The 27,619-nt window shown below is 43.6% G+C and overlaps 1 protein-coding gene across 2 annotated transcripts in view; it reads left to right on the forward strand.

The window, feature by feature from the left end:
* LOC132825922 (collagen alpha-1(XXVII) chain-like) overlaps nt 1–27,619 on the forward strand; it is a 593,955-nt gene that overhangs the window by 42,872 nt on the left and 523,464 nt on the right. For both annotated transcript variants that reach the window (XM_060841558.1, XM_060841557.1), the window contains exon 2: nt 18,944–19,014. In XM_060841558.1, coding sequence (XP_060697541.1) covers nt 18,944–19,014 — 71 coding nt within the window. The remainder of the gene's footprint in view (nt 1–18,943; nt 19,015–27,619) is intronic.

Consider the following 27,619-nt stretch of genomic DNA (forward strand, 5'->3'; position numbering starts at 1 on the left):
CGACCCTCATCAACTTTTCTAGTCACATCCTCAAAGAACTCGATAAGGTTTGTGAGACATGACCTGCCCCTCACAAAGCCGTGTTGACTTCATTTAATCAAGCCATGCTCTTACAGATGGTCATAAATCCTATCACTCAGAATCCTTTCTAACACCTTGCAGACGACAGACGTGAGACTTACTGGTCTGTAATTGCTGGGGATTTCCCTATTTCCTTTCTTGAAAAGAGGAATTACATTTGCCTCTCTTCAGTCCTCAGGTACAACTCCAGTGGAGAGTGAGGATGCAAAGATCTTTGCAAGTGGCGAAGCAATTGCATTATTCTTTTCCCAAAGCAGCCGAGGACAAATCTGGTCTGGGCCTGGCGACTTGTCAATCTTAATGTTTGAGAAAAGTTTCAGCACATCAGCTTCCTTTATCTCTATCCATTTCAGCATGCAAACCCGCTCTTCAAAGGTTTCATTCACTACAAAGTTCGTTTCTTTCGTAGAGAGAGACAGAAGCAAAAAACTCATTTAGATGGGCTTCAGATTGGTTCTACAGGTCGGCACAACATCGAGAGCCAAAGGGCCTGTACTGCGCTGCAATGTTCTACATGTTCTAATCCCCTCCCTCCTCTCCCAAACTATCCCTCCCCTTTGGTGTCATTGCACTGTCCCAATGGGCTTTTAACGTAAATTGATAATTAATTGTAAACATTGAGTGATTTAGTGGTGGACCGAAAGCAATCCAGTTACTTAAAGAATCCCAAGTGGTAGTAGCGGTAGTGTCCTTGCCTCTGAGCCAGAGGGCCTGACATCATTTCCCATTTGGTTCAGAAGTGTGTAATAACATTATTGCTTAAAAGTACCTACAGTAGTAATACACTGCTAATGAGGGGTTTTGTGATGCTGAGGTAGTGCCCCTATCTTTGAGCCAGGATGTTGCAAGGAATGTAAGGTCTGAGTTATAGGGTGAGGGTGGATAGGCTGGGACTTTATTTACTGGAGTGTAGGAGTTTGAGCAGTGACCTTTTTGAGTTTTATAAAATAATGTGGGGTATAGATAAATGGCAGGTGTCTTTTTGCTAGGATGGGGGATTTCAAAACTAAGGGGCATGTTTTTAAGGTGTGAGGAGAAAGATTTTAAGAAAAGACAGGAAGGGCAAATTGTTTAGACAGAGAGTGATTCGTGTGTGGATTGAACTTCTAGAGGAAGCAGTGGATGCAGGTACAGTTACAATTTAACACACATTTGGGTAAGTACACAAAAAGGAAAAATTTGGAGGAATATGGGTCAAGAGCAGGCAGGTGGGACTAGTTTGGGATTATGGTTGGTGTGAGCTAGTTAGACCGAAGGGTCTGTTTCTGTGCTGTAGGACTCTATGACTCTAAGTCCCACTTGCTATTGATGTGTGTAACATCTCTGAACAGCTTGATTAGAAAAACTCTACATAAAGAATTCCCAGCTGAAAATGTGTTGCTGGAAAAGCGCAGCAGGTCAGGCAGCATCCAAGGAACAGGAAATTCGACGTTTCGGGCATAAGCCCTTCATCATTCCTGGTGAAGGGCTTATGCCTGAAACGTCGAATTTCTTGTTCCTTGGATGCTGCCTGACCTGCTGCGCTTTTCCAGCAACACATTTTCAGCTCTGATCTCCAGCATCTGCAGACCTCACTGTCTCCATAATGAATTCCCACCCATCCATCCATTTATATCTAGTGCCTTCCCTCTCTCCCTCCCTTTCTCTAACATTTGTTGTGACACCGTGTGTGTTGAGCAGTGCTTATAAAATTTACATTAATTCGAAGTACAAGTGATTTGGTGGTGGGAAAGAAAACATTCAGAGGTGTGAAAAAGCATCTCTGGATATAAAAAGACATAAAGAATCCAGAGGCTCTTCTGGTGCAGTAGTAGTGCCCCTATCTCTGAGCCAGGAGGCCCAGAGTCAAGTCCCACCTTTTCCAGAGGAAATAACATCGCTGAACAGGTTGATTGGAAATATTTACATTTTTAAAAATCCATCCCATATGTTGATGTGGGCTTTGTTGGCAATGTGAGACTTGGACTGAGTGGCTTTCTCTGCTACTTCTAAGGGCAGTTAAGTGTCACCTGTGAGTTTGCAGTCACAGGTAGGCCAGACCAGGTAAGAATGGCAGATTTCCTTCATGAAGTGATGTCAGTTGAACCGCATGTTTATACTGCAGCACCAAATGACAATTTTATAGTTACTATCACTAAGACTAGCTTCGACTCCAGATTTAATAATTACATTAAAATTCCACGACGGTGGGTTCTTGAAACCACATCTCTAGACCCTGACCTTACTAAGCCACTGACCTTATTTCTGTCCAACCATTTTCCTACTTATTGACAGCACTGTGCAGAGTAATGTTACTAGCTGTACACTTGTAATCCATTTGTCATATTTCACTTTATGCATAAATCTAAACTGAGTAAAGATGGACTGTTGTTCCCTCCTTCATCAGCTGGTTGCTAGAAGTTAAATAAGTAAACTGCTATCCTGGACACTAACGACAGTGTCATGTGTTGCATTTACCTTACTCGATTTTAGCCATGGTTCACAGAGAGATGTTCTGCCATCCATTATAATGTTGGAGGTATATATGGGAACCATGTGTGAGTTCAGTATGAGCAACTGGAGTACTGCTCTAATAATTGGAGAACATTGTATTTTGACCAAGTTTTATTAGGAACTTCCTGTTATCAAAATCTTGATTTCTTTCACAAATGGCCCTACATAGAAACACATGTGTGTGTGTGCATGCTTGGATTGATTGACATTTATTTCCTTTCTCAATTTGAAATATTTTTGTTCTGTTGAAATCAATGCTACATAAGTGATCAAGCCTAATTTCTGAATGCCTTTGATGAGCCACGTGTTACTATCAGGAACTAGTTCACATAGTGCTTTCAAGCCTCCATATATAAGCAGCATTTACCTTCCACAGTCTTTCCCTGTTACCTCCAATTGATGATCCTCCAATTCATCAGGAATAAGGGCTTTTGCCTGAAATGCTGATTTTCCTGCTCCTTGGATGCTGCCTGACCTACTGTGCTTTTCCAGCACCACTCTGATCTCCAGCATCTGCAGTCCTCATTTTTGCCCTCAGTTGATGAATCTGTCTCCCCCATTGTTGATGAAGATTAGGCTGGACTCTGCTGCTGGTTAGCTGTAATGATCTTTCCCCCGTTATCCCTGTCATACCTATTTGCCTTAATTTCCAGTCATTATAACTCAGCACCAAGAGTAATCCATTCAGCCCTTCAAAGGGAGGCCAGCATTTATTGCCCATCCCCTAATTGCCAGGAGTTAGCCACATTGCTGTGGATTTTTTCACCTATGATCAGCATTAGATTCTTAATTCCAGGTTATTTCCTCTTTGGATACACACTCCACCACATGTCATGGTTGGGATTCGAACCCAGGTCCCCAGAACATCACCTGGATTGCTGGATTAACAGCCCACTGATAACACCACTGGGCCATTGCCTTCCCCCCATCTGCACAGCTAGCAGGATGCAGAGAATAGGTGTAATTGGGTCTTTTTCAGGTTGGCATGATGTAATGAGTAGTGTGCCAAAGGGATCAGTCTGAGACCTCAAATGTTTACACTTTATTTAAATAACTTAGATGTCCGGGCGAAAGGTATGAATTCCCAATGTGGCGATGACATAGTGGGAGGTAGGAAAGTAAGATGTGAAGAGACCAAAGAGGTTGAAAAATGATATGGATAGGTTGCGTGGGTGGTTAGAAATGTGACAAATGGATTATAATGTGGGAAAAACTTGGCAGGAAAAATAAAAAAAAGCATTCCATGGAAATGGTGTGATATTGCAGAGCCCTGAGATGCATATTGATCAATGTGCCCTCATGCATGAATTGTAAACGATTAACGTATGGACACAATGCGTAATTAGGAATGGTAGTAGAATGTTATCATATATCACGAGGGGCATTGAGTAGATAGTGGGAGACATTATGCAGGGTGTGGGTGAGAGCACATCTGGATTACTATGCACAATATTGATCACCTTACTTAAGGAGCAGTATACATGTGTAGAAAGCAGTTCCGAGAAATTTTAGCAGATTGGTTCCTGGAATGGGCGTGTTGTTTTATGAGGAAAGGTTGGACAATCTCAGCTTGGAGTTCAGAGGAATGAGAGGCGATTTGATTGAAATATATAAGATCCTGAAGGGGTCTTAGTCAGGTGGGTGTGGAGATGATGTTTCACCTGAAGGATGATCCAAAATGAAGGATCTCTGTATAAACGTATGGGGGAGGTGATGGCCGAGTGGGATTATCGCAGGACTGTTCATCTAGAGACCCAGGTAATGTTCTGGAAGTAAGAGACTGTGAATTGATTTTTGAGGGAAAAGCCCATCTGGTTCACGATTACCTTTCAGGGAGAGAAATTGCCATCTGCATCTGGCCTGGTCTGCATGTGACTCCAGACCCACAGCAACGTGGTTGACTCTTATCTGCTCTCTGGGGCAATTAGAGATGGGCAATAAATGTTGGCCCAGCCCAGTGATGCCCTCATTCTGGGAATGATTAAATTAGGTGATGACCATTGAAAGCAGCGGTGAGGCAAATGCAATTCTGAGGGTAATCAGTCTTTGGCACCTTCCTCCTAAAATGTGTTGGTAGCAGAGTCCTTGAATATTTTTAAGGCAGAGGTGGAATAGGTTGGTATTAAGGAAGGTTTGGGGAGGTGATAGGTTAACAGGGGAAGGCAGGAATGTGGATTTGAGGTTCCAGCCATGCTCTTACTGAATGGCAGAGAAAATGAGAGGGGCTGAATGGCCTGCTCCTGATCTGTATCTTGATGTATTGTCAAGAGGGACTGCATTTACAAAATGTGTGGCACTGGAAAAGCACAGTAGGTCAAGCAAACATGTCCAGCTACACCCAGGGGAGAGACCACACCCCAGCTACCCCAATGGGAGAGACACCTCCCCCCCACCAGCCACCCTGAGGGGAGAGATCACCCACCCAACTACTCCGAGGGGAGAGACCACCCCCCTACCAGCTACCCTGAGGGGAGAGACCACCCCCCCCCCGTACCAGCTATCTCGAGAGGACAGACCATCCCCCCAGGCTACTCCAAAGGGAGAGATCCCCCCACCAGCTACCCCGAGGGGAGAGACCACTCCCCCAGCTACCCTGCGGGGAGAGACACCCCCCCGTACCAGCTACCCTGAGGGGAGCGACCATCCCCCAGCTACTCCAAAGGGAGAGATCCCCCTCACCAGCTACCTCGAGGGGAGAGACCACTCCCCCAGCTACCCTGAGGGGAGACACTCCCCCCCGCCACCAGCTAGCCCGAGGGGAGAGACCCTCCCACACCAGATACCCCGAGGGGAGAGACCACCCCCCCAGCTCTACCAAGGGGAGATTCCCCTCCCCCCCCCCTCCCCCCAGTTACACTGAGGGCAGATTCCCTTCCCCCCCCTCCCTTCCTCAGTTACACCGAGGGGAGATCTCCCCTCCCCCATTTTCCTTTAAAACGTGAATCAGGGTGAGGTGAACAGGGCCTGATGTTTGCCATTTCATCCCAAAGCTGGTCCCTCTGACGACGCAGCAGTCACTACAGTACGGTCCCCCTAGGTGCAGCATTGGAGTATCTGAGTTACCTTCTACACACAAGCCGTGCGCTGGGACTTGTACCCGGAGCTTCGAGGCAAAATAACCTCACTGCCTTCTCAGCCACTACAGTACCTCACTGTCACAATCCAAAAACGGGATGTACTTTTCACGAGAGCTTTATTCAAGCTGGTAAATCATTCTTACAAATGATTAGAATTAGGACTGTCTTTGCAGTAGTTCTCACAGTGTGATATGATTATCTTTCTCTGACACTTGACCTTATCCCTTGCTTTGTTCAATAAGCCTCCAGCATCGATTTGTTTGCAAGACTGATTTTCACGTGCAATTCTGTTATTGAAACAGGATAAATCAGAGTTGGGGAGTAGGGGATGAACATGTACAATAATGGTTAAAATTCACACTTCTTTGTGTCTTCAAGAGGCATGCTAAGAAGTGTATTAGAGCGAGATGGTGGCTTAATGGTTAGCCTGGTCAGCATGGACAGTTGAGCTAAAGGGCTTGTGTCTGTACTGTCTGACTCTATCTCTTCCCCGACCAGCCTAACTCTCGCTCTTTGCTGCCAAATAAACTCATGTACAAAAAAAAACAAAGGACTCGATGGGTAGGTTTTTGATTAGTAAGGAGGTGGGGAGGCCGTCCAGGGTTATGAAGAGAAAACAGGAGAATAGGGTTGAGAAACATCTCAGCCATGAAACTGCAGATGCTGGAATCCAAAGCAGACAGGCAGGAGGCTGGACGAACACAGCAAGCCAGGCAGCACCAGGAGGTGGAGAAGTCGAGTAAAACATCTGAAATGTTGACTTCTCCACCTCCTGAAGCTGCCTGGCTTGCTGTGTTCTTATAGCTTCCTGCCTGCCTACTATGAACTAACTCCCAGCACCCCAGGGACCTGTGTTCGATTCCAACCTTGGGCGACTGTCTGTGTGGAGTTTGTATGTTCTCCCCGTGTCAGTGTGGGCTTCTTCTGAGTGCTCTGGTTTCTTTCCACAGTCCAAGGATGTGCAGGTTAGATGGATTGGCCATGCTAAATTGCCCATAGTGTGAGGGATGTGTAGGTTAGGTACATTAGTCAGGGCTAAATGTAGAGCAGTGGTGTAGGGGAATGGGTCTGGGTCGGATACTCTTTGGAGAATTGATATGGACTTGTTGGGCCAAATGGCCTGTTTCCACACTATAGGGACAGTGTGGAACTAAAAATAAATGTTATCAGTGTTCTCAAAGCAAGTTATCTGTGTTTTTCCTCTCTGTCTGTGAGGCTACAGAACTGGAAATAAAGCAGGCCTCTTTCTCCTAGTGTATTGTCTGTTTGTACACGCTGAGCTTGTGAGTATTTTGTGCAGGTCAGGGTGAACTGCACAGGGCACAGGCAGCCAAGGTTTCTGCTGAAGTCTGTTTAGTTAGTTTCAGGACACTGGCTTGCCATGAAAGTCTCTGGGGGTGTCAGTTCTGTCCTTGTGTCTGCCATAATATGTTTCCTGTCCCGGAAGTAAACCTTGCTCTTTCTGTCAGCTCAGTAAGCAAACCATTCGTACACGGTGCAACCTCATCAATTTGCCGCATGAAACATCTGCCCCTGTGCCTGGTACAGCTTCAGGTCAGCTCTCGCCGTTTACACTGTGAACTCTGTGCTGAGCTGGCTCATAATGTTAGAGGTTCAAATCCTGCTTTGTGACATACATCAAGGCTGACGGTACTGTTGGAGATTCATTTCTGTTGGATGGGATGAGACATAAAACCAAGGTCGCTCTATTCTTCTCTAAGGAATCTCATGGCTCAGTTTTGAAGGCCAGCGGGTGATTTCTCCCTGGTATCCATGCCAATATTTAAATCTCACTCAACATTAACAAAGCAGATAATCTGATTGTTATTATAGCACTGCTTATGGGATCTTGCTGTGCACAAATCGACTGCTGCACTCCCTGTATTTGAACAGGGGACGCATTTCACAACTGCAGCATTGGTTGTAAAGGGCTTTGGGAGGGCTGGTGCTTGTGAAAGGTGCCACGCTAATGCAGGTCTTTCTTGTTCTCTGCTCATTACTTCTGGTGACTCCTTAAAGTTAACCCTTAAAGTCTTCCATTTGTTCACTCCTGAGGCAATCTGTTAGGCTCACGGGTTTAATATACTTTTATATAAGTTTTGAAGAAGAGTCACTGGACTTGAAACATCAACTCTATTTTTCCCTCCACAAATGCCAGACCTGCTGAGTTTCTCCAGATATTTCTCTTCTTGATTAGATTAGATCAGATTACCTACAGTATGGAAACAGACCCTTCAGCCCAACAAGTCTACACTGATCCTCCGAAGAGTAACCCACCCAAACCCATTTCCCTACTCCCTACTAATACACCCATCACCTAACCTGCGCATCCTTAGACTGTGGGAGGAAACCGGAGCACCCGGAGGAAACCCATGCAGACACGGGGAGAATGTGCAAACTCCACACAGACAGTCACCCGAGGCTGGAATCAAATCCAGATGCCTGGTCCTGAGAAGCAGCAGTGCTAACCACTGAGCCACTTCCATATTCATGTTTCCAGCATCTGCAATTGGATATAGGAGCAGAATTAGATCATTCAGCCCATCAAGTCTGCTGTGCCATTAGTTTATAATAGACAGGCAGGAATCTGGAAGAATGCAGCAAGCCAGGCAGCACCAGGAGGTGGAGAGGTCAAGTACAACAGGTGAAACATTGACTTCTCCACCTCTTGATGCTGCCCTGGCTTGCTGTGTTCTTCCAGCCTCCTGCCTGTCTGTTTTGGATTCCAGCATCTGCAGTTTCATTCCTGAGATGTTTCTCAACCCTATTCTCCTGTTTTCTCTCCATAACCCTTGACCCCACCTTACTAATCAAGAACTTATCTATGTCGTAGTTTGTTTTTTTTTTGTACATGAGTTTATTTGGCAGCAAAGAGTGAGATTGGTTGGGGAAGAGATAGAGTCAGACCGTCCAGACACAGGCCCTTTGGCTCAACTGTCCATGCTGACCCGGTTTCCTAAAGTGAATTCGTCCCATTTATCTGCAAGTGGTCCATATCCCTCTGAACCCTTCCTCTCCATGTTCCTGTTCCAGTGGCCTTTTAAATGTTGTAATTGTACCAGCCTCCACCACTTCCTCTGGCAGCTTGTTCCATACACACACCACCCTCTGCATGAAAAAGTTGCCCCTTAGTTCCATCTCACCTTAAACCTATGCCCTCTACTTCTGGACTCCCCCACCCCAGGGAAAAGATCTTGGCCATTCACGTATTCATGCCCCTCATGGTGTTCATGCTTCGAAAGTGCCGGCGTCAGACTGGGGTGTACAGAGTTAAACATCACACCGCACCAGGCTATAGTCCAACGGGTTTATTTGGAAACACTAGCTTTCGGAGCTCTGCTCCCTCATCAGGTGGTTGTGGAGGTTAAGATCATGCTCACAGAGTTTATAGCTAAAGGAGTCCAGTGTCATGATACACTAAAAAAGTTTTAGATTAAAACTTTCATCTTTTAGAATGGGATATGCTAGTTTCTGTTCTTTGATAGTGTAAATCCCAGAATTTCTTTTAAATTACATTCTCAAGATAGCCCAGCTTTTTAAACAGTAGGTGTGAAGTCTGTCTGTGTTTTTATGATTTTTGTCTGTCTTGATGTTGTGAATGTCGATAACCCCTCAGCCTCACATGCCCCAGGGAAAAAAGTCCCAGGCTATCCAGCCTCTCCCTATAACTCATACCGTCCAATCCCAGCAATATCCTTGTAAATGTGCTAATTTCCTCTCTGGGAGCATTTCAATCCTACACGTCATCCTTCCCAGGGCATTCAGCCTCACCTTATAACTCTAGCATCCAGTCTCGATAACAATCTTGGAAATCTTTTTTCCTCCCTTTTCAGTTTAATAACATCCTTCCTATAGCAGGGAGACCAGAATTGTGTGCAGTACTCCAAATGTTGTTGGATGTATAGTAATCAGTTTTCCCATATTGAAAATTAATCTTTAAAAAATTGGAAATCACATCAAAAGCTACAAACTGTGGAGGCAGTGACAATTCTGTCGTGATGTTGTGGAGCTTTAAAACAGAGCTGCAGCTTCCACTGGGCAGTAGTTAGACTTTGTCAAATTTGATTCTATCAACATTTGGTTGGTGATTAAATATTATCCTGTAGGCTTGTAAGTACAGATACTCAATTAAATAAAGCTTTGGAAAGAGAGTAGACAAGCTGGTGTCGTGGTCAGACAAGCAGAGAAGGCTAGTGGATTAAATGTCAATTTATTTTACACAATAAATCTGGAACACGCTGCCCGTGGAGGCAGGTTCAATTGAGGCATTCAACAGGGAATGAAATTATTATCGGAAGAGGAACAATGTTCAGGGTTACAGGCTGAAAGCAGGAGAATGGCATTGACTGAGCTGCTCATTCAGAGAGCCAGCAAACAGGCAATGGGCCTAAATAACCTGCTGCTGTATTGGAACAGTTCTGTGACTCCCCCATCGGGAATTCAGATTGTTACTTGCATAAGCCCACGTGTATCACATCAAGAATTTGATATGGGAATATTCCAAAAACATTTAATCCAATCAACTTCCCAAAAATATTTTTTAATGTCTTTCTGATTGTGGTACCTAGACTTGAAAGGGTTACATATGTGCTTTGATAGCTAATTTGTCTGGATTTGCTCCCTGGGGTTCAATCTCAATTAGAAGCTGAAGTGAAATGAGAAGCAAATTTACTGTTGGGAGAAATCACCAGAACCTTGTAATCCAAGTTGACAGAAGTTATGCTGAGTCTTCAAAATGCGCAGACCAGTGTTGGAGCTGGGTCCTTCCAGCTTTAAAGGGGAACACATACTTTTCGAAGGAGAAACTGGAATTTCCTTCAGGCTGCTCTGCCTTTTCCTCTACTTCAATGACACGCAGCAAACCCTGGTTGATGTGTAAAGATGGGTTGCCGCTGTTGATGTGGTTAGCTTACGGGCAGCGGTAGCGTGAATGGTTCCAAAGAGATTTAGGTCATGAGGACATTTGGACCATGTAAACAGAGAAGAGAGAGAGAGAAAGAGAGAGAGAGAGAGAGAGCAATGTGTACCACCACCTGCCAATGCCTCTTTGACAGCACTTTGCAAAACCCACAATCTCTACCACCCCAAAGGCACAGGACAGCAGGTACCTGGGACTGCCACCATTTGCACACTCCCCTCCAAACCATGCACCATCCTAACCCTATCATTCTTTCTTCACTGGTACAGAATTGTTAGAGTGCAGAGGAGGCCATTCAGCCCATTATTTCTGCACTGGCTCTGTGAATAAGCATTTCAGCTCGTGCTGTTCCCCTGCCTTCTCCCTATGACCTGGACCTTGCTTTCTTTGGAATATTAGTCTCTTCAGAAGCCTCTTTTGACAGCCTTGATTGATTATGTCCCCATCACACTCTCAGGCAGTGCATTATACATCCAAACCATTCTGTACAAGAAAGCTTTTCCTTGTGTCAGTTTTGCTTCTTTAGCTAAATACTTTAAAACTGTGAAATAAATCCAAGAACTGCAGATGCTGGGATTCTGACACAAACAATGAAATTGATGTAGGAACTCAGCAGGTCTGGCAGCATCTGTGGAGAAAGAAACACAGTTAATGTTCCAGGTCCAGTTCTGGTTAGGGACAATGGACCCAAAATGTTAACTCTGTTTCTGCTGCACATACAGCCAGACCTGCTGAGTTTCTCTAGCCACTTCTGTTTCTCTTTAAAACGGTGTCGTCATATTTTTGATGCTTTCATGAGTGGGAACATTTGTTTTCCCTATCTACCCTTCAATCGGATCTCCTCTTAGCCTTCTCCAAGGAGAACAATTCCAGATTCTCCAATCTATCTTCATCCCTGAAATTCCTCATTCCCCACTGAGGTACACTCACTCCTGAATCTCCTACACTCTCTCCAATGCCTTCACATCCTTCCAAAAGTACATTAGTACTGAACTGCAGCTGAGACTAAACAAGTGTCTTATAAAATTCAATATAATCTCCTTTTCTTGCAATCTAAATATCTATTAATAAAACCTAGGAGAGTGTGTGCTTTATTAACAGCTGTCTTCACCTCTCCCGCCATCTTTGATGACTTGTACACACATATCGCTTGCACATCCTTTCAAATTGTATTCTTGATCTTATAATGTTTCCCCATGATCATCTCATCAAAATATATCACTTCACCGTTCTCCTCATCTGTCACCTGTTTACCCACCCCATTGACTTGTCAATGCCCTTTTGAAGTTCTACACTATCTTCCTCACGGTTTACATTGTGTTTTGTATTATTTGCATATTTTGAAATTGTGCACCAAAGTATAAGTCATTAATGTACAATTCACAGAAGACAAATGTCCAACCAATGACCCCAGTGAATTCCATTCCAAACATTCTCCCAGTTCAAAACGTCATCCTATTAACAATAACTCTCATTTGCCTGTTGTTCAGCCAACTTTGTATCCATGTTGCTAATGTCCATTTTATTCTATGAGTTTTAACTTTGCTCACCAGCTCTGCGGCATTGTGTCAAGTGTCCTCAGGTGTGGTGTACCAGGATGGATGCAGCTCCAACAACACTCAAGAGGCTTGACACTATCCAGGGATAAAGCAATCCACTTGCACCACCACTGACACTCAGTAACCGCAGTGTGTACCATCTATGAGATGCACTGCTGGAATTTGCTGAGGCTCATTAAACAGCATATTCCAAATCTGTAGAAGGACAACGGCAGCAGATACATGGAACACCAGCCCCTGCAAGTTCCCACCTCTCATCTAAACTGCTCACCATCTATATATCGCTGTCCATTCAGAGTCGCTGGGTCAAAACCCTCCCTGACAGTTGAAAAAGGCAGCTCACCAGAAAGTTCTTAAGGACAGTTCGGGTTAGTCCTGGGATTGTATTCATTGGAGTTTAGAAGATTAAGGGGAGACTTAATAGAAACTTGCAAAATAATACATGGTTTGGAAAGGGTGGACGCTAGGAAATTGTTTCCGTTAGGTGAGGAGACTAGGACCCGTGGACACAGCCTTAGAATTAGAGGGGGTCAATTCAGAACAGAAATGCGGAGACATTTCTTCAGCCAGAGAGTGGTGCGCCTGTGGCATTCATTGCCGCAGAGTGCAGTGGAGGCCGGGACACTAAATGTCTTCAAGGCAGAGATTGATAGATTCTTGATGTCATGAGGAATTAAGGGCTAAGGGGAGAATGCTGGTAAGTGGAGTTGAAATGCCCATCAGCCATGATTGAATGGCGGAGTGGACTCGATGGGTCGAATGACCTCACTTCCACTCCTATCTCTTATGGTCTTATGGTTGTGCAATAAATGCTGGCCCAGACAGTGACCCTCCTAGCCTATGAATGAATTTAAAAATCAGCACTGCCCTAGTGAACTCTCTCTGTCACTTCATTAAAAACCCCTATTAGTTGGTTAAACAAGATTTTCCCTGAAGAAATCTCTGCAGGCTTTCCTTAATGAACTCGCGTTTATACATATCATCATTAATTTTGTCACAAATTATTGTTTCTCGACATTCCCCAGCCACTGCATAGTCTGTAGCTGCAAGGCGTATACTTGTATCTTTGTTTTGGAGCAAAGACATCTCCAGTTTTTTCCCAGTACTCTTGCAATTTCTTTTTTCCTTCAAGTATATCCAGGTGACTCCTTCTACACGTCTCACTGACCCGGAAAGGTAGCCGACCTCAACACAGACCCCTCCCACCCCGGTTAGAATCTCTTTCATTCTCTTCTGTCGGGAAGACGATACAGAAGCTTAAACCAGTTCAAGAACAGTTTCTTCCCCGCTGTTATTAGATTTCCGAATGGACCTCTCCAATTTCAAACCTAATGTTGATCTTGCTTTTTGTGCACCTTCTCTGCAGGTGTAACCTGTATTCCTCGCTCTGTTCAATTGCCCTATGATTCTTGTGTCTTTGTTTGATATGATCTGCCTGTACTGCTCACAAAACAAAACTTTTCACTGCACTTAGGTACATGTGACAGCCATAAATCAAATAAAATTAAACCAATAATGCTCTCCTACAATCTCTTCCATCAGGCAGAAGATACAGAAGCCTGAACACATGCACCAACAGGTTCAGGAACAGTTTCTTCTCAGCTCTTATTAGACTAATGGATGAATTCTCTAGCCTCAATGAGCAACGTAACCTGTTTGCCTCTGCCTGAGGCTTTTTGATCTGTACATCCTTGCTTACTATGACCTGCCTGTATTGCTCGTAAACAAAGCTTTTCACTGTACCTCGGTTCACGTGACAATCAATCAATCGATCAAATCAAATCAATTCCTTTCTGAAATCTCTTGTTGAAACTGTATCCAGAACCTGATCAGGCAGTGCATTCCAATCCAAACAATCACTATATGAAAGTCTTTCCCCATGTTGTGGTTGCACCTTTTAGCAATAGCTTCACACACCTGAACATGTTGCTGTCAATCTTTCAGCCATTGAAGAAAATGCATTTTCACTTCTGTTAATTTCCAATCACCTCATGTGTTTTTAATGATAATGAATCTTTTCTTTGCCTTCTCTGCTTCAAGGAGAAATACCCCTGTTTTCTCAGTCTATCTACATAACTGTAAACTCACATTTTTGGAACTCTTACTGTAAGTTTCTCCCGTCCTCTCCCCAAAGGCTTCTCATCGTTCTTGAAGTGTATAATCCAGAATTGGACCCAGGAGTCCAGCTGAGGCTATACTAGTGTCTTTTTGTAGGTTTCGTATAACTTCTTGGCTTCCACGCTCTATGTCTCTATTTATAAAGCCCAAACCGTGGAATGCTTTATAAATATGTGCAGCAAAATCTTGGCTTTCAATTTCACTAAGTCTTTAATAATCTGGAGACACTTAACAAACTCCTTTGTTTACTGGGTTTGAATGTTCTACAGAAAAGTCTCAGGGCAACGTGAATGTACTCTAATATTCGGGATTCTGGAAATGCAGGATAACCATTTGGCAAATCAGGAATTTCTTAGCGTTAGCCCCAGCCTAAGGCATAGTCAAAATTGTTAATTTGAAAGATGGGAACATCAGCCTCTGTTAAGGCCAGCATTTGTTACCCATCGCTCATTGCCCTGCAGCCTTGAGTGTTGACTTTCATTAGGAACCAGAAGGAACATTTTGATGTTCACACATTCCATTCCACCGAGACTTTTAAAGTTGACATGTTAAATACTTCAGGGTAGGTAAAAACAATGACTGCAGATGCTGGAAACCAGATTCTGGATCAGTGATGCTGGAAGAGCACAGCAGTTCAGGCAGCATCCGAGGAGCAGTAAAATCGATGTTTTGGGCAAAAGTCCGAAAGTGTATTCCTGATGAAGGGCTTTTGCCCGAAACGTCGATTTTACTGCTCCTCGGACTGAACTGCTGTGCTCTTCCAGCATCACTAATCCAGAATCTGGTTTCCAGCATGTTAAATACTTCACTCCACCTTATGTCATCATAAAATCAGAAGTTAGTACATTGAAGCTTAGAAAGTAGGAGACATCAGGCTTGCTCTGCCAGCCAATATGATCATCCATACATTGTTATCTTAGAGTCAGAGAGATGTGCAGCATGGAAACAGACCCCTCGATCTAACTCGTCCATGCTGACCAGGTATTCTAAACTGAAGTAGTTCCATTTGCCAGCACTTGGCCAATATCCCTCTGAACCTTTCCTCGTCATATACCCATTCAGATGCTTTTTAAATGCTGTAATTGTACCAGCCTCCACTACTTCCTCTGGCAGCTCATTCCACACTGTACCACTTTCTGTGTGAAAAGGTAGCCCCTCAGGTCCCTTTTAAATCTTTCCCCTCTCACCTTAAACTTCTGCCCTCTAGTTTTGTACTCCTCTACTCAGGGGAAAAGATCTTGAATAATCACCTAATCTATACCCTTCATGATTTTATGAACCTCTATACTATCACCCCTCAACCTTCAACTCTCCAGGGAAAACAGCTCCAGCCGATTCAGCCTCTCCCAATAGCTCAAACCTCCAACCTTGGCAATATTCTTTTAAAACCTTTCTGCATCCTTTCAAGTTTAACAACATCCTTCCTATAGCAGGGAGACCAGAATTGAATGCAGTATTCCAAAAGTGGTCGAACCAATGTCCTGTACGGCCGGAACACCCATTGACTTTCATCCACTGAGTCCATCTACACCTCCCAGTGCCTCGGAAAGGCAGTCAACATCATCAAAGACCCCTCCCACCCCGGTTATACTCTCTTCCAAGCTGGGAGAAAGTAAGGACTGCAGATGCTGGAGATCAGAGTCAAAACGTGTGGTGCTGGAAAAGCACAGCTGGTCAGGCAGCATCTGAGGAGCAGGAGAGTCGATGTTTCAAGCATAATCTCTTCTTCAGGAATTCCTGAGGAATGACTTATGCTTAGACGTTGACTATCCTGTTCCTGGGATGCCGCCTGTTCGGCTGTGCTTTTCCAGCACAACACACTCTTCCAACCTGTCCCATCAGGCAGAAGATACAAAGGCTTAAACACATGTACAAACAGCATCAAGAACAGCTTCTTCCCCGCTGTTATTAAACGTCTGAATGAACCTGTCAAATTTCACATCTAATGTTACCTTGCTTTTGTGCAATTTTGTGTAACTTGTATTTCTTGCTCTGTTCTATCACCCTAACAAAACTTTTCACTGTACCTAGGTACATGTGACAATAATAAATCAAATCAAAAATCTTGAGAAGGACATCTTCCGCACTGATGTTTATCATTTACAAAACTAAATGTCAAAAAAAAATCAAATCGCTTGATAGTTTAGACATGTCCTCTGAATTCAGCATGAGAGACAGTGCACATCATACCTTCCGTTCTTGATCCAAAGCACCATGTTACCTTGTGCCAGATCTGCCCACTCTCCTCTCCTTCTTGCCAGATATATTGAGAGGGTTTAGTCTCTAAGTTTCATGAACTGGCACATTCCCTGAATGTTAGTAACCCTGACTTTATTGGCTTCTGTGAATTTCCAGCACTTTCTGATTTTATTTCACATTTAATTTTAACACTAGCCACCAAAGCGAAAGCAATTTCGTGGAGGCAGGTAGAGTCACAAAAGTTAAAAGGCATCTGGATGGGTGTATGAATAGGAAGGGTTTAGAGGGATATGGGGCAATATGTTGGCAAATGGGACTACAGAACGTTCTGCTATAACATACGTTTCATTAACACAACTTCGCTGTAATACAGTTGGTGAATTGGGGACACTGTTTATCAAGTGTGTGTTGGCTGTAATGCAATGACAATACCAACACTTTAAGCGTTGTTTCTAAAACGTGATTTTTCTATAATGTGGGGTTGCACAAGAACACAACCATTGCGTTGTGTTGGTCAGATTGGGGTGTCTGATTGGCAAGGATGAGTTGGAACGAAGGGTCTGTTTCCCTGCAGGATAATTCTCTTACTAATCATAACAATTGATTGATCTACAGTGGATCTGCCTTTGTGCTGCTTGTGGTGGGTCAAAGGATATTTATTTTGAGACAACTCTCTCAACAAGTTATAACAGAATCTCAAAACAATATTCTTTGTAATGTAGATATATGAAACACTATGTATTCCTAGTTGGTTTCCTAAAGCATTGTTATAGATTGGTGGTCAGTTAGCTCAGTGGGCTGGATTGCTGGTCTGTAATGCAGAATGATGCCGACAGTGTGGGTTCAGTTCCTGCACTGGCTGATGTTATTATGAAGGTGCTACTCTGCCCCTTGTCTGAGCTGTAGGAACCCAGCATCAATGTTTTCTGTCTGATAAAAAAAAGTGGGACTATGTTGACTCTACATTTACCTTTCATTCCTGATGAGTTAGAGGATGAATCTACTATAACAATAGAGATGTAATGGATGTGTCAAGGGCTGTTGGAATTAAATGTGTACCGTGTGGGAAGGGTGAGATGTTTAATACATTATCAGTACATTGATATAGGAACACAGTATCTGGTTATGTCCTGGTATCTGATGAGCTGATAATGGCTAGGTGAGTGGCCCCTTGTTTTTGAAGCAGTTTCTGCCCCCAAGCCATTTCTTAGGAGAAAGCAAGACCAGGGGAGTTAGGGCCCGCTGCAGTGTATCAGAGAATCCACATATGTAGAAGGAGGTCATTCAGTCCATCAAGTCTGCACAGATCCTCTGAACAGCATTCCACCATTCCACATTTGCCATAGCTAAACCAATTTGCATGCCCTGAACAATTTCAGCATGGTCAATCCCCTGCTCTGGAGTGGTTAGCACTGCTGTCGCACAGCACCAGGGACCCGGGTTCGATTCCAGCCTCAGGTGACTGTCTGTGTGGAGTTTGCACATTCTCCCTGTGTCTGCGTGGGTTTTCCTCCACAGTCCAAAGATTTGCAGGTTAGGTGTATTGGCTATGGTGAAATGTAGGGTGGGTTTGGTGGGATGTTTTTTGAAGGGTCAGTGCAGACTCAATGGGCCAAATAGCCTGCTTCCTCACTTTTGTAGGGCTTCCATGAATCCACCTAGCCTGCACATTTTCAGACTGTGGGAGGGAACTGGAGTATCTGGATAAAACCCACACAGACAGTCACCTGATGTTGGAATCGAACCTGGGTCTCTGGTGCGGAGAGGCAGTAGTGCTAACCACTGAGCCACCTTGCCAGTGAGTAGAGAAATGAGGAATGTTTAAGGCCAAGTGTCAGAGGTCAGCAGGGATTAGTCTCCTTGGGGTTGAGGACAGTCAGTGTCTGGAGGGTTACCTCCAGATGCAGTCTGGGGGAATCCCAGTATTCCAAGCAAACTATCCCTCCTCCCTCACTCTATCTGCCCCATCTCAACATGTTCTGTTTCCAGACAATGGAAAGCAGGGCTGGTGTCATGAAGGATGACTAACATACACTCTGGACATCTTAACAATAGAAAAGGGGCAGGAATCATTCAAGGCGTTTTAAGAATTTTAGGAGGGTTGTTTTTTCCCCTGACTTAAATGTGAGGACTTTGTCACCTACATTTATCGTTTTATTCTGGAACATCGTGTCACTAGAATTCATCAACATTATAATTGGGACACTGTTATTCACTATAACCTGAAAGAATTGCAGCTGCTCAAAATCAGAAACAAAAGCTGAAATTGCTGGATAAACTCAGCAGATCAGGCAGCATCTGTGGAGAGGAAGCACACTTAACATTTGGGTCTAGTGATCCTTTCTCAGAATTAGAACTGAAATGTTAAATCTTCTTTCTTTCCATAGGTGCTGCCAAGCCTGCTGAGTTTTTCCATCAATTTCTGTTTTTGTTGCATTGTTGTTAACATTAGATACAAATTTTAATGAAGTTCTAACCTGTATTTGTTATTTCCCCAGGAGAGCCCTCATTCTCTGTGCTGTGCTATGTTGTACTTGCTACCTGGGACTTGCACAAGTACTGCCTGAAGGTAAGGTTTATTTGATTATTAACTATTTATCAATAGAACAGTGTCATTCCAGGTCTGGTGTCTGAAATCCCCCACCTTTGAGACCAAGACTTTACTGGATTTTGGATTACTCATCAGTGTTTACAATGATTTCCAACACAAGCCCCAGAATCCCATCTATTTAATGGTGTCATGACCGAGGTAAAGCCTTCTGCTAATCTAAACCAGCCACACAGAAATGATTCACCCCATGCTGTAATCTGTTAAAATTCAAGAGGCAAAGAACTATTCCAGGGGTCAGTATTTACAGTTAAAAATTAACAACTTTATTCTTTAAATCCAGCAGGGAGTATTAAAACCAACAACTATTTATAACTCCTTTCTCTTAAAACCTAACTTTTACCTCCCACTCTACAATACTAGTCTGATAAAAACAAATCCTGATTAAGATTTACAAAACACAAATCATGTTTCAAAACCAGTCAGCTTTGTAGATGCTCTCCATGTTGGCCACGATGTTCTGCTGCACACTCCCCACAGACAGGTACCTTATCAGGTACCTAGCAGTCTAAAATTGGACTTTGGCAGTTCTCCGTGTAACTGTTCAAAATGTCTGGCTTTGTACCCCCAAAGATCAGATTGTTTCATTGGTTCTAATATTATCAAAATGCTAAATTCAAATTTGATTGGATTTTGGTATCTTGGAGCATAATTTAAAGTGATTGTCTGAATTTGAATTTGTTTTTGTTTCATGGCCACCCAACTGTAGCTATTTGTTTCAACCAAGTGTTACATTGTTACCTTGTTTAGGACTCTCTGTGCTTTGTTAGTCCTTGCTAGCTTTTCAACTCTTAAAGACACAGAACACCTCTATACCTTCATAACAATGGTCTCTCACAAATCCACTGGGAAGAGAATTCTTATAGTGTAGAAATAGGCCATTTGGCCCATCAAGTCCACACCGAACTCTGAAGAGCATTCCATCCAGACCCATCCCCCTACCCTCACCTTGCATTTCCCATGGCCTACACGTCCCTGAACACAATGGGTAATTTAGCGTGGCCAATTGTCAGGTGAAAGGGCAGCTGTTCGAAAACTTTTGATTTCAAATAAACTGTTGTACGAAAATCTGGTGTTGTGTGGCCTCCTACCTAGTCCACTTGAATCCAACACCGACACCTTCAAATCACGCTTAAAATGCAATGGAAGCAGGTTGAATAGTCACTTTCAAAAGGAAATGGAAGATGTGTTTGGAAAGGAGATAATTGAAGGGCTGTGGGGAAAACAGCAAGAGAATGGAGCTCAGGTTTCAAATTCTGTGTCAGTTTTGTGTGTTTTGGTGCATTCTCCAGTTGTGATTAAGAGCTGGTTAGGGTTAGGACACATATGTAAGAACCAATTTAAAGGCCTTATGATACTGACTCTACCTCTGAGTTAGAGGATCCATATTGAAGTCCCTCCACCCATAGAGGTGCGTCACATCATGAACAAACAGGTTGATGAAGTTTGTCTTTTAGAATTAGAATCTCTGCAGTGTGGAAACAGGTCTTTGGGCCAACAAGTCTCCACTGACCCTCCAAAGAGTAACCCAGCCCAGACCCATTCCCCTACCCTATATTTGCCTAATGCCCCTAACCTACACATCCCTAAATACCATGGGCAATTAAGCATGGCTAATTCACCTAACCTGCACATCTTTGGACTGTGGGAGGAAACTGGAGCACCTGGAGGAAACCCACACAGACACTGGGAAAATGTGCAAACTCCATATAGACAGTCGCTCAAGGCTGGAATCAAACCTGAGTCCCTAGCGCTGTGAGGCAACAATGCTAACCACTGAGCCACTGTGCCACCCCTGAGAATCATTTTTCTAAGAATTAGTTTCCATTTAGCTGGAGTTGGTCTGTGATAAAGCAAAATAATCTGCCATGGGTGTTGTGTATAAGACAGACTGGCTCCTATTTCTTCCTTTGCAAGATAAATATTTATCAGATTAGCACGTTGGATACTGAAAATAAACACTGGAAATCTCAGCAGGTCAGGCAGCATCCGTGGAGGGAGAACAAGCTAACATTTTGAATCCGGGTGACATTGCTCTTTCATAGAGCTAGCACAGATGAGATGGGTTGAATGTGGGCTACCTGGAGAAAATTGCAACTAAACTAAACTGGAAATTGACTGGAAAGGTTAGTTGTTGCCTACTGCCAAACTGCTTTTAGGGAGACAAATGTGTGATGGTGATGATTGAAAATTTTTGAGGGCTATATAGAGGGAGATCGACTTGTATATCTGTGTTGAACCCTTTGCATTGCTGTGAGATGGAAATGGTCGTATAGACTTTGACCCTTGCTCTATTACTAAATGATATTTCTCATAAAAAAAACGGGCTTTTATTATTGCCCAACTGATCAAAAGCATGGCTTCTGTCCCAAAGCCCATAACACAAGCTCTGGGTGAATCACCCTTGGTTTCCATTAGTCCCCGGTTCTACTATATCTCTTGTTCCTTCCATTGCCTCCAGGTTGCTGGATTGTTTCTGAGTATCCAGACATGAGTGCACTGTCCGGAACAAAATCTTATTTTCCTCGTGAGACCATACTTTATTTCCTACATTGCAGCGATTGTCTTGAAAGTATTACATGACTGTAAAATCTTATCTGTGTTTTATTGGAACAGTTAGTCTACAGAGGAACCTCAATTATCTGGCATTCAATTATCCAAATTTCGGATTATCCAGACAAGATCACAAGGTCCCGATGCTTGGGCTAAACTGTTATCCGACATTCAATTATCGGAACATTCAGTTAGAGTCATAGAGTCATAGAGATGTACAGCATGGAAACAGACCCTTCGGTTCAACCTGTCAACGCCGACCAGATATCCCAACCCAATCTAGTCCCATCTGCCAGCACCCGGCCCATATCCCTGCAAACCCTTCCTATTCATATACCCATCCAAATGCCTCTTAAATGCTGCAATTGTACCAGCCTCCACCACTCCCTCTGGCAGCTCATTCCATACACGTACCACCCTCTGCGTGAAAAAGTTGCCCCTTAGGTCTCTTTTATATCTTTCCCCTCTCACCCTAAATCTATGCCCTCTAGTTCTACACTCCCCAATCCCAGGGAAAAGACTTAGTCTATTTATCCTATCCATGCCCCTCATAATTTTGTAAACCTCTGTAAGGTCACCCCTCAGCTTCCAACGCTCCAGGGAAAACAGCCCCAGCCTGTTCAGCCTCTCTCTCTATAGCTCAAATCCTCCAACCCTGGCAACATCCTTGTAAATCTTTTCTGAACCCTTTCAAGTTTCACAACATCTTTCCGATAGGAAGTAGATCAGAATTGCATGCAATATTCCAACAGTGGCCTAACCAATGTCCTGTACAGCCGCAAATGTGTTGCTGGTCAAAGCACAGCAGGCCAGGCAGCATCTCAGGAATAGAGAATTCGACGTTTCGAGCATAAGCCCTTCATCAGGAAGGGCTTATGCTCGAAACGTCGAATTCTCTATTCCTGAGATGCTGCCTGGCCTGCTGTGCTTTGACCAGCAACACATTTGCAGCTGTGATCTCCAGCATCTGCAGACCTCATTTTTTACCTGTACAGCCGCAACATGAACTCCCAACTCCTCTACTCAATACTCTGACCAATAAAGGAAAGCATACCAAATGCCTTCTTCACTATCCTATCTACCTGCGACTCCACTTTCAAGGAGCTTTGAACCTGCACTCCAAGGTCTCTGTTCAGCAACTCTCCCTGGGACCTTACCATTAAGTGTATAAGTCCTGCTCTGATTTGCTTTCCCAAAATGCAGCACCTCACATTTATCTGAATTAAACTCCATCTGCCACTTCTCAGCCCATTGGCCCATCTGGTCCAGATCCTCTTGTAATCTGAGGTAACCTTCTTCGCTGTCCACTACACCTCCAATTTTGGTGTCATCTGCAAACTTACTAACTGTACCTCTTATGCTCGCATCCAAATCATTTATGTAAATGATAAAAAGTAGAGGATCCAACACCAATCCTTGTGGCACTCCACTGGTCACAGGCCTCCAGTCTGAAATTAACCTAACAAAATTCTCCCCGCCTGTGTCGTTTGGATAATTCAGATTCTAAATGACACGGGGGGGGGAGAATTTTGTTCGGTTAATTGAATGTTCTGGTAATCGAATGCCAGATAACAGTTTAGCCCAAGCATCGGGACCATGTGATCTTGTCTGGATAATCTGAAATTTGGATAATCGAATGCCAGATAATTGAGGTTCCTCTGTATTTGAAAGGGCCCTTTCCTTCTGGTTCTGTAATCCAGGGAATTTAAATTTCTTGCATGTATTTCTAATATTTATTCCCAGTGATACCTAAGACAACTGTTTATTGTTGTTGCCTTGTTTGCTTGTGAAAGTGTTGATCGGTGTTTCAGTCTTTTTGTGATGATTAACCACAATAGCGGTGGACAGTGAAATATAGAGTATTATACCATTCATAATGAAGGAACACCATTATATTCCCAAGGTTGGTTGTGTATGAACAGAAAATGCTGGAGAAACTCAGCAGGTCAGGCAACATCTGTGGAGAGAGATGCAGAGTTAATATTTAGGGTCCAGCGTGATTCTTATTATCAGACTCGAAACATTAACTCTAGGTTCTCTCTCCACAGATGCTGCCAGACCTGCTGAGTTTCTCCAGCATTTTCTGTTTTTGTTTAAGATCCTCGACATCAGCAGTTAACCACATTACTGAGGATCGAGAGTTATATGTAGGCCAGACCGGATAAGGACTGCAGGTTTCTTTCCTTAAGGGCATTCTGTTTGCTTTACTTTAATTGCCTCACATCATCTTCTGGAAACTAACAGTTATTTCCTGTCAGTTTTGAGAGGGTATATTTACCTATCCAATTCCATTAATGTTACTTGATTTTTTTTTGATCAATAAGATTTCTTGCACAGTGAAATATTTTAGTTGTGCAATAATATTGCCCAGAATCATAGAATGTACCGAGCAGGCGAGGCCATTCGGCCCATTGTGTCTGCACTGGCTCATAAAATGAGCGTTTTAAGTCAGCACCATTCTCCCACCTTTTTCCTATAATCTTGCACAGTTTCTGTTTCACTCGTGTGTTCATCTGTCACGCACGATTTCAGTCCTTTTGCCACAATCTTTTGCTGTTTATTTCCAACTGACTGTGCTTGTCAGTGCTATTTTCAGTAAGTTTTGTTGGCAATTGCAGACTTGTGCGAAAATAGCTCAGGACTAGTTTAACCTTTGTGAAAACAGTAGCTCGGGGAATAGGTTGGCAACTGAGAAAGCTGTAACGCATCCATTCCATATAGAGTGGAACGAGAAGTCTGCAGACATGGAAGCATCACGTTAGCACATAAACCATGACCAATTACAGGATTGTATGTCCCTTTTGTTTTGCATTGTTCTTGAAGGAGAGATTTGCAACCGAATTACTTCAATGCAAGTGATCCTTTGGTAAAGAAGGGTTCATTAGTGATGAGAAGTCGATTGAGGAACAGACGCCCCAAGCCTTCAATCCCTCCTCACTCTAAAGCAAAAGAGACAGACTTAAGGTTGTAAATGATGAAATCTGATATATGACAACAGAATCATAGAATCCTAGTACACAGGAAAAGGCTACATGGTGACCACTGGTGAGTTTACTTCCTAGCCTGGGCTTTTTTATATATTGAATGTTGTGGTGTGTTCCACACGTGGTGAAGTGCAGTGGAAATGAAGCCCCACTATTCCTGGATTTGTTGCAAAACCTTTTAAAATATATCTGAAAATCACACACACACACACACACACACACCTTCCTGTAGTGAGATTCCTTTCCCAGTTTATCCTCCTTTTGGCCTTTGGCCCAGTTAAGACCCTAAGACATAGGAGTGGAAGTAAGGCCATTCAGCCCATCGAGTCCACTCCGCCATTCAATCATGGCTGATGGGCATTTCAACTCCACTTACCCGCATTCTCCCCGTAACCCTTAATTCCTCATGACATCAAGAATTTGTCAATCTCTGCCTTGAAGACATTTAGCGTCCCGGCCTCCACCGCACTCTGCGGCAATGAATTCCACAGGCCCACCACTCTCTGGCTGAAGAAATGTCTCTGCATTTCTGTTCTGAATTGACCCCCTCTAATTCTAAGGCTGTGTCCACGGGTCCCAGTCACCCCGCCTAACGGAAACAATTTCCTAATGTCCACCCTTTCCAAGCCATGTATTATCTTGTAAGTTTCTATTAGATCTCCCCTTAACCTTCTAAACTCCAATGAATACAATCCCAGGATCCTCAGTCGTTCCACGTATGTTAGACCAACCATTCCAGGGATCATCCATGTGAATCTCCGCTGGACACGCTCCAGTGCCAGTATGTCCTTCCTGAGATGTGGGGACCAAAACTGGACACAGTACTCCAAATGGGGCCTAACCAGAGCTTTATAAAGTCTCAGTAGCACAATGGTGCTTTTATATTCCAACCCTCTTGAGATAAATGACAACATTGCATTCGCTTTTTTAATCATGGACTCAACCTGCATGTTTACCTTTAGAGAATCCTCGACTAGCACTCCCAGATCCCTTTGTACTTTGGCTTTACAAATTTTCTCACCATTTAGAAAGTAGTCCATGTTTGTATTCTTTTGCCTTCAGGGTATAAGTCATGAGTGAGAATTTTGTTTTTTTTTCTGAAGGGCATCAGGGAACCAAAGAGTGTTTTTGTTGTTGAATGACAAATTCTGGATATTTCGAAATCAACTTGCTCAGACTTGTCAAACACATCTCCAGATCGAGTGGGACTGAACTCAGGCCTCCTGGCTCAGAGATAGGGACACTATAACTGTACCACAAGAACCCTCGATTTCTGGATTATTAATAATGGGTTTGATTTCAGATTTTTTTAAATTGGATTTAACTTTGTCCAGTTACCGCAGTGGGTTTTGTAATCCTATCTTCAACATATTGGTCCAGGTCTCTCGATAATTGGTGTACTAATATTGACTGTACTACTATGAGATGACCATGTTAAGTTACCTTGACAATGTCATCACCATGTTGAAGATGTACAGTGTGACAGCTCAGTATAACAGATCTCAGTACCATGGACAGAAAGGGCATCTGTCAAATAAGAAATTCTATAGTGAGCAGCACAGTTCACTGATTCTAACATCCAAATTGTTATGTTAACACAGAGAAGTGTGAGTGAGAAAAGTTTATGTTGTAGCTTACGATAGTGACAATGAAATGATTATATTAGTTCATCCAGGGCAGTGTGGAATGATTCCCAGTATCCTCCATAGCTTCAGTCCATGTCATTTTTGTAACCACCACCTGCAAGTTCTCCTTCATCCTGACATGGAAATATATCGCCGTTTCTTCATGGTCACTGGGTCAAAATCCTAGATTTCTCTTATCATAAACTGTAGGTGTGCCTGTATCTCATGGACTGCAGTGGTTCGAGAAGGCAGCTCACTACCACCTTCTCAAGGGGCAAGTAGGGACGGGCAATAAATGCTGGGCCCAGCCAACGAGTGAATAAAAAGAAACCATCCTCAGTTCTACAGCCTTCTGCAATCTCGGTACTGCTTCAAATCTGGCATCGCTTGCTCATTCCACATTTTCCTCATTCCACCATTGGTGGCCATTTTTTCAGGCTTAGTTGGTGACAGCGGTGAGAGCTCATTCCATTCGGTGACCACCTCTGGCACTTGTAGAGGCGTCCCTCAGATATAATCATGGGACTGTCACAGCTGCCATTGCTGCCTCAGAGCTCGTGACCTCATGACGATAAGATAAAGGAGCAGAATTAGGCCATTTGGCCCATCTAGCCTGCTCTGTCATCCAATCATGGCTGATATGTCTCTCTATCCCATTCTCCTGCTTTCTTCCCGTAACCTTTGATCCCCATACTGATCAAGAAAGTATCCATCTCTGTCTTAAAGTCAATGAATTGTCCCCACAGCCTTCTGCGGCAATGAGTTCCACAAGTTCACCACCTTCTGACTGAATCCCCAGTTGCTCATTCTATGGCGTGTAGATCGGGAACTCGCTTCTTTCACTTTTGAGCAGTACTTGTATCTCTGTGTAATAGATTTGAACATACAAATGGCCCAAAAATCATGAAGCAGGGATTCTTTATTCTACTGGATCAGATCATTACAAACATGAAGGGAAATTGAGGCTTGACAAGTTAATATTTAGATGGACTGAAGACTGTTGTTTACATTTGGTTAGGGAATTCATTGCCTATTTGCTCTTTCCTTTCCCAAAGACATCCTTTTTTTTTCTAGAGAGGGTCAATTCCAGCTGCTCTTCCTCATTATTGCCACGTGCTGAAGGAGGGCTGTGGCACAATTGCTAACATTCTCCCACTCAGCTCCACCCTCACATCAACATGTAATGCTGAGGTTCCTGACATAACTGCCCCAGCTCCCCTGCTCGTTATCGTCCCTCAGCATCACCACTTGCTGCCAAAGGTCCCAGCACAACTGCTTGAGCTCCGTGCTCGGTGTCCTTCCTCACCAACACCACCTGCTGTAGAGGTCTTGGTACAACCGCTTGAGTTCCCCTGCTCAGTGTCCTCCCTCACCATCACCACCTGCTGTAGAGGTCGCGGCACA

The sequence above is a fragment of the Hemiscyllium ocellatum genome, chromosome 21 (assembly GCF_020745735.1).
Source record: "Hemiscyllium ocellatum isolate sHemOce1 chromosome 21, sHemOce1.pat.X.cur, whole genome shotgun sequence".
NCBI classification, from domain to species: Eukaryota; Metazoa; Chordata; class Chondrichthyes; order Orectolobiformes; family Hemiscylliidae; genus Hemiscyllium; species Hemiscyllium ocellatum.